Below are 17,876 nucleotides of genomic sequence, written 5' to 3'. Positions count from 1 at the left end.
AGCAGTGAGGGAATTAATACAGCTCACATCAAACCCCCCTGCAGTCTATCTTAAGTTAAATATGACTGGGGGGGGGGGGAGGTTCCATATTTAAGAACCAATCCCCCACTAAAGCCCTTGAATACTTTTTTTTTTTTTTTTTTTTTTTTTTTTTTTAAAGCCTGACATACACTTTTTATTTAGTTCTGGAAAGATCACTCAGATTAAAACAATTAAATGCTCACCAATAAACCCCTTCGATGCGATGACTGGTGTTGGAGAGAGTCATCACTGACATCGTATGAGGCGCTCCGAGCCAGAGGGGCGACCGTGCATATTGCTTATTTGCTTTGACATCTAATTACCAAACTGTAATATACAGTACTTTAAACATGTCATGTTTACCACCATCTTAATCATCTTGGCTAGGACTTTCAAGCTAAACAATAAAATGTATATAATTTTATCACTGTATAATTAGCCATGTCAAAGTTCAACAACTAATTACCAAAAATAAGCAAATTGCACGGTCGCCCCTCTGGCTTCCAGCGCCTCATATGGTGGCACCAACATGACTGAGGCTCCAATGACCAGTTATAAAAACATCCCTTAACTCTTTCCCTATCCCCCAAATGGAAGATGGTGAACTGCAAGATGGGGGCAGCTTCAGCCTGAAGTCCACTGAGCTCATGTTTCAGATAAGCCTAGGGCAACAACAACAGCTAAACTCTTTTTTTTTTCTCTCTCTCTCTCTTGAAACATTAATATTATTAAACAAAATACCTATGTGTGTCTGCATCAGCAAACTACAGGGATTATGGTAAGAGATGAAAGAATTGTAATAAAATGAATTATTATTTTGACTGCAGACACATCTACATCAATATAATCTGTACATGAACTGCACATTCATTTAATACAGCATCAGGATGAAACAGGAAACACTTGATATCAATCTGAAATTATTAGTTGTGGTGAAAATGTTTTGAAAACTAAACAGAGGAAAAAAATTTGATTATTATATATTACACTGGTAAATGAAATTTACATGTATCCCACTCAGCTGCACAAAAATAATTTCAGTTACCAGGGATCTTACTGTACTTCACTTAATACTGACAGTTTGTACTAAGCCACATAAAATCTATGAATATTAATATAACAATAATGAATATAGAACAAACAATTTAAAAAACTTCAGTATTCCATAAAAAGATCATGGTGCCATGGTTAGCAGAATTATGCAAGAGTGACAGAGTTTTACCCAATTATTGAGATTTATACCGAACTGAATTTATAAGCTACATACTCACATATGCAATCACGCTATGACAGATGGTCATTGTATCACATGCAATCCTTTAGAGGAATTACATGGGTTTTCACTTAAAGTTACTTAATACTGCAGACATTAACCCTAGGTCAGTACATGTTTTCATTCTTGCACAGACATCAAAAGTGGGAACATACCAGTACATTCATACTATCACATCCAAAACCAACTTGATTATTTACATGGTTATTTGCTGTGTTTCCTCTTGCCACAGATACTACTGGTGGTGGTAGTGGAGGTGCTGGGAGATGTGGAGGAGCTAGATGAAGTAGATGTACGGTTTTCAGAGGACTTTTCCACAATCTGAAGACAAGGAATAGATTAGAATTATTTATATTAATCCCTGTGTTCCCTCTTATTAGAGGTACTGGTAGTGAAGAAGGTACAGGGGATTGTGGAGAACGTGCTATGGGTTGTGGAGGAGGGGCTTCTGGACGACTTTCTCACAACCTGTTGGGCTAGGAATGGATTAAAGCTCTCGGATTCCTATGACCCACTCCATGGCTGAGTAAAATCATCTAGCATTAGCTGGATCAGATTACTTGAGTACAGTTATCTCAATGATGAAAGTGTTAATGGTGACAGTATTAACTTACTCAGGTTCTTATGACTCATTCTCAGCTGTATACAATATTCAGGTGTTAACAGAAAGAAAATCAGTGTTAAAAAAGTTTTCTTCCCCTCTCTTGATTTCCCCACAATCTGCAGCTGAGAAAGGGTACAGGAGAAAATAAATATGGTACCAGGATCAATTGTTTAGATCCTTACATTGTCAAGAAATTGTACTGACACTTAACAAGGGTCATCCAAATTTAAATAAAGATACCAAACTAACAAGAATCTCCCCTTGTAAGTCGGGAATCTCAGGCATGAAAGAGTAGCATTCACTAAAACATACGGTACTGGATTATTCTGCCTCCCTTGTTTTTTTTCCTTTAATTTCTGGGGCTTCTACACCTGCAACAAGGTACAGAAATTCATCACACCACATTACAGCCCCCCCCCCTTTTTCTTTCCTGCTGTTAAATCCACATTAATCAATCAAAACTCTGTGTTTAAAATTCAACTGATACCTAAACAGCTGCTTAGCCAGTATCCCTAATGTACGGAATCAGTTTCGTTTTGTTTCATTTTTGAAGGTTCCAACATGCTTCCATGCGTCGGCCTTGGTCACCTAATGGCAGCTCTCCATGCTGCTCGATCTCTAGCAGCCTCCCTATTCAGTTCCTTATCCCTGAGGTCAGGCTCAATGACTTCCCAGGTCTTTTTCAGTCTACCTCTTGCAACCCTACCCTAACGTTAACGCTTCTAATTTTCGACACCCAATTATCATGCCGCATCCTCTCCACATGCCAAAACCACCTCAATCTACCTCTCCTCATCACAACACCAATACACTCCAGTCCCATCGTACCTCTCAACTCTTCCATCATAAACCTAGCCCCCCTCTAGGCCTTGAGTCTGGGATGCACTGCACATCCACCTAATCATTGTCATTTCTATACATCTGATCCTGCGAATATGCTCTTCCTTTACTGCCCAGGTCTAACTACCATAGAGCATTACATTCCTAACACATCCCGCATACAATAAAAGTCGCAACCGCTTCCTATTTGGACACGCATCGCGTTGAAGCTCACCTCGCCGCTCATCGCTCAACACTACCTCCCCACTCGTCGCGTTCGATGTGGCCATAGCCTAATACTGTATTTTAGATTCTGGCCTGTTTTGGGAAGCAACTAACAACTTTTAAGTAGCTTTTTTTTTTTTCTTTCTTTCTTAAAGCATATTCAGTTCTTTGACTAATTTCACAGAATACTTACTCCACAGTTAATTATATGAAAGGGGTATTATATAATGACAATCTATGGTGTAATGAAAATTTTGAGATTTTACATCTCATCCATATCAGGCTAATCCTTCCTACTTTCCACTAAATGTTGGTATCATTTGTCCAGACTTGTGATTAGTTGGCGATATGCAGTAACCAGAAATTCGCTGCAAATGGATGGAGCAGGCTAACAGCTTATAGGCCACAGTGGAAAAAATGGGAGAGGTCTTGGTCTGGCAGTGGATGGACTCAAGCTGCTGCTGCAAATGTTTCATATCATCACCAAGATATCACAGGAATAAAAAATAAAATAACATACCCGAGGTCTTGGTCCGGCAGTGGACGGACTCAAGCTGCTAGAGCAGATATTTCACCTAATCCCCAAGGTATCACAGAAGTACAAAATACAACAGATGCAACTCTATATGTAAACAGACTTTGCCCAAAATGAACATTATCTATACATTAGCCTATAAGTTGTGTAGCTATAGCCTCAAATTGAGTTACAGTACTGATAATCAGTAATGAACAATAAAAAATCAGGTAAGTGCATGTGAAGCTACAGAAGATGATTTTTTTTTATTTTTGCATATCAGATGGGGCCAGGATTTTGCGGGCTTGAATGATGAATGAATGGAAGCGTGGCCCATTGAATTGGGCAATCTTTGGCTGTCTGGACGTTGCTACTGGTGGGAAAGGAGGTCTGGATGATGATGATGATGATGAAAAAAGATAGCACAGTACTGATAAATGAAATATATCTAAAATGCACACACAGCTCTTACACCACTGACTTAAGTCAGTGATTTTAACAAGCAGAATGGGGAGTCAGTAGTTCCTGTAGTTCCCACTGTGAACATGGCATTCACTTTGTTGGTCTCAGATACCTGTCTACCATTAACAATTATGAACAAAACATGGTGCCTAAAACATTGTTTCACACTTTGGGGAAAAAAATGATATATATCCTAACAGAATGTGCATACTGTAAAACATAAGAACCACATAAGAATAAGCCAATTTCAATACTGTACCAATTACAGTACCAGTGACTTAACACTCCCATTCCAATACCAACATTAATTGGCCATTACTTACCATATTACAGCACTAGCATGCTCAGTTCCATTCTTCCTCTGCTTGACAGGGATAATAAAAGATTAGCTGTTCATCTGATTATCCTTAATCCAATCCTTCATAGCCTTTTTCTATCAGGGGCATATGGGAACAGAGCTAGGATTCAAAGTCTATTTTTTACAATTTCATTTCCAGTTACTCATCTCCCCCATGTTCTCCATCTTACACGCTACCCACCTGGAAGTGCACAATAATACCCCAATGGTCTGATGGGAAGCTCTGTGTGCCAGACACCCGCTGTATCCCCACCAGGCCAAAGTGCTTTGGTGTTACTGCTGGAGGTTCTGCCTGGCGTAGGTACACCCGATCAAACCTCAATTTTGGCTTGAACCGCCCTGGGAACTGTTGTGTTTGAGGAGAAATGAATTAAGCTCCAGTGTAAAAGTACGTTGCACTAATTTATTAATGCATGTGAGCTAAAGAGTGACAGGCTACTAGTACTTGAAGAGGTAAATTTTCTTTGAAACAATGATTTTTTTATGTCTATACTGCCCTGAACCCATTACTTGCCATGCAAATTACAGCAGCACAATTAACAAAGTGTGCCTGAATAAGTTAAGAAACTAATACACTGAAGTTTCAGTAAGTTTCACAGGCTTACTTATCCTGTCACCCAAGCTACGACAAGTAGTAATCTCACACCAGTAACTTTTTACTACATAAGAAACATTGATAAGTAATGTATTACTGTCAAGAACAGATCAGTAATTCCAACATGAAGATACATATCCATGATATAACATAATTATTTACACAACACTCAGTAAATGTCCTGTACAGTAATCCGAATGGCAGGGGACCGAGGGTTTTTTGGACTATTGAAGGGACCTTTGAAAACATTAGAAATATGTACATAACCATCAAATAAATACTTAAAATTATATGGGTTATTGTTTTACTCATTGGAAATGCATAGAAGTGTTGGTGAATAGTTGCAGACAGGTATATCCAAGTCCAAGTGCAATTCCAAGCCAGAGAATCCTTAGGTAGAGCCCAGAAAAATTAGAAATAAGCCCAGAAACAATTGAAAAATTTTGCCTTGAAAAATTTGGAGTATTGGGATATTCTGATAATTGGTGGTCAGACTGGAGGACTTTTACTGTACTAACACTATAACATGTAAATTGTGCTCAATTTCCACTATTACCAGAAATTTCTTTGAAATCTAATATATGAAACTTGCACAAAATATTAAAAATTATAAAAAAATCAGTAGCTACTATATATGGCATACTGGTATTATTTGTTTTTGCTGTTGTGGCCCCGTGGGTGTGCTAAGCCTACTCCATTCCTTCTTTACCCCTGCACAATTGTTGACTCTATACAGGGGTTTTATCTGCCCCTGTGTGGAGTACAACTCTCATGTATGGGGAGGCTCCCCACATACAGCTCTTCTCAATAGAGTGGAGTCAAAGGCTTTTCGTCTCATTAACTCTCCCCTCTTACTGACTCCCTTCAACCTCTGTCTCTTCGCCGCAATGTTGCATCTCTATCTCTTTTCTATCGCTACTTCAATGGTCACTGTTCCTTTGGACTGTCTGCATGCATTCTTCCACTTCTACGACGGGCGCGTATCACCCGTCTAGCAGCAAACTCTCACCCCTTTTCTGTCCAACTCTCTAATGCAAGAGTTAACTGTTACTCCCAGTCCTTCATTTATGCAACAGGTCAACACTGGAACTGTCTCCCTCTGTCTGTATTTCCTGCTTCCTATGATCTCCAGTCTTTCAAACGCAGTGTGTCCAGGCATCTCAAAATGAATGGATCTTGAATTTGGCTCTCTCTTGTATTTTGTTTTTCTCTTGGAGGGAACAGTATTGCGGGCTCATTGCCTTTGGTTCCTTCTTCCTCACATTAAAAAAAAAAAAAAAAAAAAAAAAAAAAAAACTTGGACTTACCTCTTTGTTAGTGTTGCGCTGCGTGTCCCAAGTGTACTTGCACTCCTCCCGCCGTCCACAAGCCTCCCACAAATCTAATACGCCCTTTGGCAACCCTTGAGGCCCAATCTAGAAGTTAAGGGCTGGATTATTATATCTGAGATGAGGAGGAGGGAATCAAGCCCTTAATTTTCAACAAACATTTATGGTACACCTGTGGTCATTAGACTTGATCAGCCTGCATGCCACGTTACAAAGTACAGTCAGCAATGATACAAACAGGCCAAACACACCATATGTTTGTTATGTGCCTCAGATTATATAATAAGAAACTAGGAATTTACCTTCCTCTTCACAACTTCAAGTTTAGGCATACCACTGTTAACCTATGATGTCAGATTTTAATTGGCATATACTGTACTAGAATAAAAGACAATTCTCCAATGATCGATGTATTTACCAATTTTCTTTTCTTGTGAGCATACCCTGTAATGACTTGGTAGTTGTTTTCCTGCAAATTCATTCACTAACCTTAGCCTGTTTCCTTATATATTAATCCTAAAGGGTATGGAAAAAAAAAAAAAAAAAAAAAAAAAAAAAAAGTTCTTTTATATCTTTCAGAATAAATGTACACAAGGTAAAAAAAAAAGTATCGGCACACATTTGGCCCGAAACAATTTGATGCCAAGGATGATGGACTCTAGAAATGTTTAATGATTTTCCCCCCCTTGTTGTCAAACATTCTACATAAGCATGTCATAGATAGGTTTCATATGACAATTTATGGTTGATAGTGTTATTGGATGCATACTCAGATGATAATCACTTCATTCTCCAAGTAATACACAAGGTACTGTATATTGATCATTTCAGTTATCATCGTACCCCTCCTACGTGATACTTTCTTTACCTTGTGTACAGTATATCAGAGAGATAAGTCTTCATTCCCAAATCCCTCTCCTATATCACAGAGCCACTAAATTGCTTCAGAAACATTAATCAGACAATGGTGTTGTCACATGCCTATGTAAATAAGAATCTCCCATTCCTAATATGAAAACCTCATAAGATGCACATGACAATAAACCCTCACCATACCAAACCTTAATAACCTGAACTATATATAAAATGACCACCGGGGTCCTACTGAATGAACTTCAGACAAACCGCACAAAGGGCTGGTTTTATGAGGTGATGCAGGGGCTGACCAAACAACCAAATATGCGTTGGTAAATAAATAGTAAATTTTATTAACCACTACAGTATTTTTGTTTGGTATATTATTGACTGAAAATATTTAATATTTAGTTACACAATATCAAGGTACACTATAAACCCATAGAGTACCGTAATGAAATACAGAAGCATGAATATGTCTGTTTGTAAGGTACCCACCAAACATTTAGCATATGCTATATACCAAACCATGGTTTCACATCCCCCCCCAACTCACCCTGAAATCAGATAATATGAATTACTGGATACAACATCAGACTTTCCTCTCAATTATTTCATTATATCAAGAGTTTACTGTATTAATACATGGCTTGCTAAAACTGTCACAAAACCATTCAAGCCTTCTCAAGGTACTGTACTACAAAACCCTTTCCATTTCACCCCTCTGTCTTTCAACTGTCTCTCCTGCTACTGTACCTCTTTGTCCCTGAGGTTGAGGTCACCACCCAACAGTGCAGTAACATCTGGGGAGCTGGACGTGACTTTGTCCAGACCCTTACGCAGTTGTTCCGACCGTTCTTTAGCAAACTCTGCTGTGCTCTCCAAGTGGGTGTTGAGTATATGTAGCTTCACATCTCCTATGTGGGCCTGAATGAGAAGGGGGGGAAGATTGTGGCTAGATATGTAGTTAAAAATCTGATGATGATAAGTTAGTTGTACACTACTTTCTTCTCGATATGAAATCTCTGTTCCGTGATTCTTTATTCAGCATCTGGTCCATGTCCTCTGCATGGTCATGATGCCTTAAAACGGTCTACGTTAACTAGCTAGGGTGTCACGGCTGTAGGGATTTTCTGGCCTATTAACCTTGTTCATCCAATAGAATGTTTGTTTTGGCTATCTGCAGGCTATTTTATGCAGACTGGAACTGCACCCTATGTAGTGAAAGAGGAAACAGAAACTCCTCCAGTTCATGGTCTCTCCAAAGCTGAATACAATAATCTATAAGTAGAAAAGAGCCAACTGGAAAAATAAGCCCATCAGACTGAAGAGGTTAATAGTCACAATTTGTTAACATATGTAGGAAGTGAGCCATGTGTATAAACTTGATCCACAAACTGCTTTGTGTTTGAAATACTTTGTACTAAGTAGTTCAGCCTACCAGATACTATAAAATAGTCAGAGGACTATTTTTACTCAACAAATAGTGCAATATTTCTACACTGGCAATGTCATGACTAAGATGAACAGCTTGTACAATTTCATTTTCTTGGTTCTTAGACTAATGCTTGACTGTCCAGTCTATATCTGGAATGACCATTACAGAGGACCCATTTGGACCCGACATATTCACAAGTGCCTCACCTGGACAGAAAGAAGATTCCTGCCCATCCGAGTGTTAGGGTAGGGAATAATTGTGTGGGCATCAAAGTGTACTGTCGTGCGACGGAGAAGCGTGGCTGTGAAGTAATCACTTGTGTTGCCCACCACAAAGGCAAATTGTGGCAGAAGGTCTCTCAAGTAGCTCAGAGTAAATGGCACCACCTCCTGCAATAGCACTATGTCTGCTTTCTCCCTATATAAGATAAATGGAAAAAAAGAGATACAGAATTACAATTCACACGTGACTTAATATTGCACCTCACAATGGCACTTTACAAACCTTCCTTTTCTCCTATGTCAGTACTGTACTAGCAGCACCAAACTTTCTTATTTTGGTTATCTGCTTTGGGTTCTTTCTTTCTGCATTAAAAAAAAAATAAATATGGACAGTAGCTATTAGTGCTGATGTAGTAGTAAGTGAAGGAGGACTGCTGGGCATTACAGAACAGGCTAACACGTCTATGCCTATAATCAATAAAAGAAATACTGTACTGTAATCAACTGAGTTAATAATTTCACCAAACTGAAGGACAGCCTTGGAAAAGAAAAAAGGCCCAAAACAATCTTTAGCAACCCTCTGAATACACAGTTACTTACATTTGAATTATTTTTGCAACAGCCTTGGTACGCTTTTTGAGACTCTTGTCATCTAGGCCATCAATGTTCCAGGTGATGAGGCGGAAATCTTTTGGTGGTTCAAGCGTCAATTCACCCTGCTCCTCCAGGGCTGATACAAGCTTGGAGCTGTAGCCAAAATTACTCATATCATTACAGGGACTTGCCAGTGCCTGATCTTTTCATAAATCTCTACAGTACTCAATTATTTCAATAACAACTAAATGTTTTACTCTAGTGTTCTCTACCAATAATGGTGAAGGACATGGATGTGTGGTAACTAGATGTATAAGGGCAAATATAAATGAACGATATACAGTATTATGTAATACAGTGTAATGTTTAGAAGTCCCCACAGGATGAGACTCTAAAGTATGGGGGGAAAAAACAGTAAACATACTTTTAACTTTTTCATCAACTTCACTCATATCCACTTAGCTTTTGTAACCTTTTTTTTTACCACAGCAACACAATGTCATTGTATTCTTCCGCAGTGTTGGTGCTGATGTCAACACAAGGGTACCATGTAGGCGAAATACCACATTCCAGGTTGCCTCCAACACATCAATTAAATAATGCTCAGGTTCTGTGATGTGCCACAGACATTTTTTTACAAGGTACAAAGGTACCACAAAATGTTACTGCAGTACAGTATACAAGGGGTTAACACAATGCTACTTACTCAAATGTGACAACCACTTCTGGCTCAGCCCCATCATTAAGAACTCTGATTCCTCCGCTGGATGCCTCAAAGAATGCATTTACCGACCGCTGGGGGGAGAGTAACCATAATTAATGTCTATCATCATCATGCCAGCACCTCAAATTACTTTTATCTATGACAAATATGACAAATAACTGGCTACAACACTGATCAACCATTTAAGTCCCTAGTCTCATGTCAAATACTGCACATATGGTACTATCATGAACAAAGGTTCATCAACATTCTAGATAAGAAAGGACACTCTGATATCAGGGAAGAATGTGTAACATGTAAGGCAGGACATTATGCTGGCAGAGCTGCTGGTGAATTTATGCTAATGACGGTGCCTAATTTCTACCAATCAGCCTGCCACCATATGGAAATCTCCTGGAATGCTCTTATACCATAAAGTTCTTATTACCTCACATTTAAACATTATACAATACAGATTGTCCCCCACTTACAATGTCAAAAAAATTTTTGCACTTACGAATTTGTACTTTCAGTAAAATATTCAATAAATTACATGGAATTACATGAGATACTCAATGCTTCATTATAAAACAGGCTTTGTGTTAATAACTTTGCCCAACTGATGGCTAATGTAAGTGTTCTAAGCATGTTTAAAAGGCTTGGCTAGGCTATGATGTTCAGTTGGTTAGGTGTATTAAATGCATTTTTGAGTTACGAAAAATCGACTTACAAGCAGTTTCTCAGAATGTAACCTGTTCGTAAGTGGGGGATGACCTGTACTTGTTACCTGACCAAAATGCATGCAGTTCGCACGTTCATGCAATTTTAATTGCCAGTTCAGTTATTCACTCAACCAAATTACATTTAGAACTACAATGTCTGCTTTTTCTCCCACACCAATAACAACTGATAAAGTCTGTTACTGCTAAACCCATCAGTACTTATTATCTCAACTGATGTTCTAATAATCTAACTCAACAGCTTATCTATTCTGCATTCCCACTGTCTATCCAGGGCCAACTACCATCTATCTGCCTAACTATAGCCAGATGCCATAATACTGTAAGGGGTGGCTATTTGTCTTTAAGTTAGTTGTTTTACGGGAAGGGGCACTAACCCTCCACCAACCCACTTGCTGACATGTAGGGAACACGTGTGAGATGATTACATGGTTACCACCCAGCACTGAACAGCATTGTAAATGGTTTCCTGATTTACAGGAGACCATTGGGCTTGTCACTCAATGTAAACCCACCTGAAAAAGAAAGAAGACCAATAAAAAGTGACAGAAATAATGGGAGAAACAGAAAGACAGGAGGGCAGATAAAGAAAAAGAATGATAAAGGTGAAGGAAAATGCAGGCAGCACTACAGCAAGTGAGTGGATGGTGGTCACCATTTTTTTTTTTTTTTTTTTTTTTAAGGGAGGAAGAAGAAACCAAAGCCCGCGAGCCTGCAATTATTGTTCCTTCCAAGAGAAAAACAAAATACAAGAGAGAGCCAAATTCAAGATCTGATCATTTCGAGATGCCTGGACACACTGCATTTGAAAGACTGGAGATCATAGGAAGCAAGAAATACACACAGAGGGAGACTGTCCCAGAGTTGACCTGTTGCATAAATGAAGGACTGGGAGTAATGGTTAACTCTTGTATTAGAGAGTCAGAGAGAAAAGCGATGAGAGTTTGCTGCTAGACGGGTGATACGCGCCCGTCGTAGAGGTGAAGGAATGCATGCAGACAATTCAGAGGAACAGTGACCACTGAAGTAGCGATAGAAAAGAGATAAAGATGCAACGGTGCAACGAAGAGACAGAGCTTGAAGGAGTCAGTAAAAGGAGAAGAGTTAATGAGACAAAAAGCCTTTGACTCCATCCTATTGAGAAGAGCTGTATGTGGGGAGCCTCCCCACACATGAGAGTTGTACGCCACACAGGGGCGGATAAAACCTCTGTATAGAGTCAACAATTGTGCAGGGGTAAAGAAGGAACGGAGTCGACTTAGCACGCCCAATCTCTTGGAAGCAGATTTTACAGGAGATGTGATATGATCTTGCCAAGATAAGTCCCCGAGTAAATGAAACTCCAAGCATGTTCAACGATGATGCAGGATTAAGCTGAATATTATTAAACATTAGTGGGTATACCTGTAGAAGATTTTGTCGGGTTGATAGGTGTAAAAACTGAGTCTTTGATGCATTAAATACAACCAGATTATTTTTACCCCAGTCAGACATTAGGTGTGCCATATATTCATCCCTTGTTTGTTGAAGTAACTGCTGAGATGGACATTGCGGGAACCGAATGGAAAGGTGATGGGTGGAGTCATCAGTGTATGAGTGGATAGGGTTAGATGTACAGCTTAGAAGGTCACTGATGAATAAAAGGAAGAGCGTTGGTGATAGGACAGAGCCCTGAGGAACACCAATATAGATAGATCAAGAAGAAGAACGATGGTCTTCTACAATAGTGGCTACAGAATGACCAAAAAGGAAGCTAGAGATGAAGGCACAGATAGAAAGAGGGCAGTTTGGAAATTAAAGATTTATGCCAGACTCGATCGAAAGCCTTTGAGATGTCAAGTGCAATGGCAAAGCTTTTGCCAAAGTCCCGAAAGGAGGATGACCAGGAGTCTGAAAGGTAGGTGAGAAGATTGCCAGTGAAGCATCCCTGACAGAACCCATACTGACGATCAGAAAGAAGGTTGTGATAGGAAAGATGCTTTAAAATTTTTCTATTAAGAATTGACTCGAAAACTTTTGAGATACAAGATGTTAAAGCAACTGGATGATAGAGGGTTGGGACTGGCTGAATAAGAGCAGACTTCCAGCAAGAAGGAAAGGTACAAGTTGACAGACAAAGGCGAAAGAGTTTGCCTAGGCAAGGTGTAAGTACAGAAGCACAGTTCTTGAGAACAACAGGAGGGACTCCATCAGGCCCATATGCCTTACCGATATTAGTACTGAGGCCTGTGATGGCAGAAAATACATCAGCTGAAGAAATTTTAATGTCAGCCATGAGAAAGTCAGAGGGGGGAAGTGATGGAGGAACGGCACCGGAATTGTCTAAGGTGGAATTGGAGGAGAAAGTCAGAGTGAAGAGATCTGCTTTATCAGTAGAAGAATAGCTACAGAGCCATCAAAGTAGAAAAGAGGAGGGAAGGATGATGAGGTAAAGTTGTTAGAAAGGTTTCCAGCAAGGTGCCAGAAGGAGCAGGAAGAATTCGAGTTGGAGAGTTGAAAGCATTAGTAAGGATGAAACTATTTTTAGCAGAGCGAAGAACAGACTTAGCAGGATTCCTGGAAGAAACATATAAAAGATGTGATTCTGGGGTGGGTTGGCTCCGGTACCTTTTATAGGCCCTCTCCTTGTCGCAGACAGCATTAGAACAAGCGTGATTAAACCAAAACTTTCTTGCATTGGTCAGAGGTAATCTTGGAAAAACAACAGTAGCTACTGTAACCTGTGGAAGACTCACCCCAACAGAAAACATGAAAAGGCTGTGTGTGATTGGTAATGAATTAATGAAAAATCATAGTAATACCAACAAATTAATGAAAATTCACAGTAACACCATTCTTGATTCCACTATGGCATAAGTTAACAACAAAAAACATGGTTTCTACGATACGTAGAAAAAGAAACAAAAAAGCTAAATACTGTACCACAGAGACTGTCATTAAAATCAGAGTTTTCTCATGGTGCTACTACTTTTGCAGCATTACCATACCTCAAGGTCCCATTTGCGGTCCTGGAGGTAGAACTGAGCGCAGGCTTCATCTGTCCCAGTAATCTCGGCAAACTGTTCCACCAGTCTCTAAGAGCAGCAGTGAGAATGAAAGCAGGGATAAGTACATATTTCTGATACAAATTTACATCAATTACCAATATCTGTGAGAATCTAAAGATAAAACATGATGCACGTCAAATTTATTAGACACATAAGTGCTAATACTGTACTGAGTTTATATACAGCATATAGGTAAGAATATAGAGTTTATATACAGTATACAGGTATGAATACAGAGTAGCTACTGAAAATACTTAAAAATACAATACAGATTACGTTACTGGTGCTTAACCTTTATGAGAATAGCCATAGTGGAGTAAAATCTGCCACAGGCTAACACAATAGCTCTCATCTAGATAATTAAATGTGACCATAATAAGTTAAACCACTGTAAGTTTTCCATTAATCCTTTAACTATGGGGGTTTTCTGAAAACTCAACAAAGCGTTTTGTCTGTCTGGGGGGGGAAGGAGTCTAAAATTTGCAGCTACATAGGTTAACCCATTTACCGCGACTGCCATACACTGGTAGCCTACTATATTTTCTATGGCTTAAGACTGGTGAGTCACATGATTAAACAACCTGAATTAAAAACTACCTTTACAAGATATGGTAGCTACATACAGTAAACCCTCTCTACTTCGAACCCAAACAATTCGGAAATCGGTTAATTCAGGTCTTTTTTGACCACATGACAAATAATTTTAATTGGGATAGAATTTCGAATTAAGCGAGACAAATCTGAAAAGGGTTCCAGCAATAAGTGGACATGAACAGTTTTTGTTGTAATAAGTGTAGTAATAAACGTAATATTTAAGAACTGTACAGTACCTTCAGTACAGTTAAGTTTACTGTACTCTACTACTGTGTTGCAAGACTTCATTATCAAGGTTTGACACTATTTTATTTATTGTATTTTGCACTCTTTGAGTATAAAGTAATAATATACTGTACTGTTCAATGTTTTTGTGAAAAAGCCACGTTTTAGTGAGCATGGGTGTGATTTTGGGATAGGGGCAAGCATGAGCTCCAATAATTCAGATTTTTGGATAATTCGACATAGGGTTCCCCTCAATTAATCCAAATTATAGAAGGGTTACTGTACTAGAAGCCATTTCATTGCTTTCATCAGTCTACTATTATTTTATTCTAGTTGCCCCTCCCTGTAAAACAAATAACTTTGTCTGGCAAAAGACAGAAGATACAATTTAAAAAAAAAATGCAATTAAGGGAAAAAACCAAGCTGTTCAAGGATTTAAATTATTATGGAAGGCATTACAAGCTACAGTATAGTATGTACTGCTATTAAATTAGCTACACAAATAACAATAACAACACAACATAGTAAGAGGGGAGGAAAATTACATATGAGGCAATTCTAAAAAAAGAAAATCGTCATTAGAGTATCACAATAAATTATATCATTACCAGAATCTGCTTTAAATGTAGCACTGATTACGATACTGAGGTAAATGTACAGCATGACTAGAGGTGATAAAACCATAAGACATAAAAAAAAAAAAAAAAAAAAGTCCAAATGATGCTCATGCTACCAGTCTTATGATGTGCTGATCAACAGGTGCTGGAAACAGTAAGTGTGAAGCATAATAGGAGTTGTGTACAGTACAACAAAATACTGAATCTGCGGTCATTTACCAAATTGGCACTTTTAATAGGAAAATATAGTTACTACATAACAGTATTGTGATACGAACTCTAATGTATGGCAGTGAAGCTTGGACGTTGTTGGAAGGACAAGTCAAGAGTGAGAGCAGTGGAAATGAGTTATTTAAGAGGAGCCTGTGGAGTCACATGGAGAGACAGGCTGACGAATGAAAATATAAAGAAGCGTTGTGGTGTTGATGTGGATGTGATAGGAAGCGTTATGAGGAACACACTGAGGTGGTTTGGCCATGTGGAGAGGATGGAGGGTGAAAGACTGACGAAGAGAGTGTATGTGAGTGAGGTGGAGGGGGGAAGAGGGAGGGAGAGGCCGAGGATGAGATGGAGGGATGGGGTGGAGAGGTATATGAGAGAGGGGGGTGTGAGTTGGGAGCAGGGCAGTGAAATGGCAGGGGACAGGGCGACTTGGAGGCGATTTGTTTGTGGCCACCCCAAACAGGATTGAGGCGTCTGGCAATAGATAGATAGATAATTTTTTTCGCCATATACATTCATACCCACCTAATTATCTGAAATCCGGCAAAAAATTTGTACTTTGTTTTACTATCAATAAAAAATAAGGATTTAGAAAGAAAATGCGCTGAAGCTAGCCGATTTTTCCATTTAGGTTACGTGAGAGGAGCATGTGGAGTCATATGGAGAGACCAACTGACAAATGAGGAAGTGAAGGAGCATTGTGGTGTGGCTGTGGATGTGACAGGAAGCATTAGGAGAAACACAGTGAGGTGGTTTGGCCATGTGGAGGGTATGGAGAGCGAGAGATTGATGAGGAGAGTGTATGTGAGTGAGACGAAGGGGAGAAGAGGGAGGGAAAGGCCAAGGATGAGATGGAGAGATGGAGTGGAGAGGTATATGAGAGAGGGGTATGTAAGCTGTGAGCAGGGTAGTGAAATGGCAAGGGACAGGGCAACATGGAGGCGATTTGTTTGTGGCCACCCCTTACGGTCTTAAAGCATCTGACAATAAACAGATGGACAAACTGCCAACATGCCTTGACAGACTTCTATTTTGCATAAGTATTGATTAGCTAATAGTGCCAGTAAATATATTTGCATATTAAATCAATACGGTATTAATACAAAGCAGACATATGTCAAGGTGAGTTGTCAAGCTAAAAGCAAACCATTTCTACTAACTTTAGTAAGTTTTTACACTGAATCCTGATTTTATATTAAGTTAAACACAAAATTTTGACTGGATATCAGATAATTAGGTGTGTGGGAACCTCTATGGCGATAAAAATTATAATAATTTTCCTAACAGAAGTGCCGATTCCATAAATGACCGCTGATTCAGTATTTCGTTGAACCCTAGTGTGTAGTAATTTTTATGAACAGTATGTAAATCAAACATAGCCAAGAAAACCTAGTTTACAGACAAAGGATGCCAGGGGGCTGAAGTTAATGACCCTCAAGATTTGGTTATATCTTGTTTGGCTTCATATGTGTAATAATCATAGTTATAAATAAAAATAAATAAAAGTCACCCTGGAAATAAAACATGGAAGATGGGGGTCATACGATCCAAGACGTGATAAAGTGACAGGTACAGTATTAAGTTACAAAGCATGGACGAGGGAAAAGAGTTATGCAACACTATATTTAAATTACGAATTACTGCATCAGATGACTGAAAACTGGACATACAAACGCGCGCTCTCTTCACAACAGAACCAATGATGTTCGCCAATGCAATATCGCATGAACTAGCCACCTTATTGAATGAACAGGTCATTCGGCTCACTCACACCCTGGAGAACATTTGATTTTTTAAAAAGCGGCGGTAATTAGATGGAAGGTGGCTAATTAAACAAAGAAATATGAGAACCCACGAGTTTCGGTGACCCAACAAAAATAACATCGATCTTCTTTTCTGGGAAAACCCTCAAGACAATCTAAAACAGTTAGTTTTCTATCGAGCCATTTGTCTCAGCTCACCTGACAAGTGGCCACGTCAGGAATATCTTCATCCTCTTCTTCATCATCCAAAGCAATTACACTCTGCTCAGGGTCACTCATTTTGCCGCTGTTGTAGAAGCTCAACTCCTCTCACCCGCGGGACTGTCCAAATAAAAACATAAATATACCTATTTACTGTTTATAATTCATAATATATAAGAAACAGCCTCACTGGCAGCATTTTTAAAACTGTTTCTTTGCACTTCAATAATTTCTATCGCTCCAAACTTCAATACACGGAAATATTTCCAGTCTCTGAGATGTGAATGTGTACAATAAGAGAAAATGTTGAACTCAAAATAAGAGAAAACGACAGGTTCAGCATAAACCTTTAACCCCTCATAAATCAATGGAGATCCTTCATGTTACCATTATATGGAATGATTTGAATCACACACACACACACACACACACACACACACACACACACACTATCTAT

The 17,876-nt window shown here is 39.0% G+C and overlaps 1 protein-coding gene across 2 annotated transcripts; it reads right to left on the bottom strand.

Annotated features, from left to right (window-relative positions):
• Positions 1-1,208: 1,208 nt before the first annotated feature.
• LOC145408617 (tyrosyl-DNA phosphodiesterase 2-like) lies at positions 1,209-17,540 on the bottom strand. 2 transcript variants are annotated; one of them, XM_080279307.1, is made up of 9 exons: positions 17,417-17,540; positions 13,738-13,824; positions 10,014-10,102; positions 9,314-9,460; positions 8,699-8,909; positions 7,811-7,981; positions 6,179-6,286; positions 4,458-4,622; positions 1,209-1,615 (listed from the first exon to the last, which is right to left on the bottom strand). In XM_080279307.1, the coding sequence occupies exons 1-9, from the start codon at positions 17,495-17,497 to the stop codon at positions 1,499-1,501; spliced, it is 1,176 nt and encodes a 391-aa protein (XP_080135433.1). In that variant the 5' UTR covers positions 17,498-17,540; the 3' UTR covers positions 1,209-1,498. The 2 variants fall into 2 exon arrangements, with proteins under 2 accessions (XP_080135433.1, XP_080135432.1); XM_080279306.1 differs by lacking the exon at positions 4,458-4,622.
• Positions 17,541-17,876: the final 336 nt, after the last annotated feature.

The sequence above is a fragment of the Coenobita brevimanus genome, chromosome 78 (genome assembly GCF_032717465.1).
Source record: "Coenobita brevimanus isolate Jiangsu-jjx chromosome 78, ASM3271746v2, whole genome shotgun sequence".
NCBI classification, from domain to species: Eukaryota; Metazoa; Arthropoda; class Malacostraca; order Decapoda; family Coenobitidae; genus Coenobita; species Coenobita brevimanus.
This window is presented reverse-complemented; position numbering and strand designations above follow the sequence as displayed.

What these genes read in the sequence shown, in the direction of transcription:
- LOC145408617 (XM_080279307.1), bottom strand. Translation starts at nt 17,497, where the DNA reads ATGAGTGACCCTGAGCAGAGTGTAATTGCTTTGGATGATGAAGAAGAG. An exon ending in ACCGCAAATGGGACCTTGAG is followed by an intron (nt 10,103 to 13,737) that starts GTATGGTAATGC and finishes CTCTCCCCCCAG; the next exon opens with CGGTCGGTAAATGCATTCTT. An exon ending in TCAACCTCAGGGACAAAGAG is followed by an intron (nt 6,287 to 7,810) that starts GTACAGTAGCAG and finishes CTTAACTTCTAG; the next exon opens with ATTGGGCCTCAAGGGTTGCC.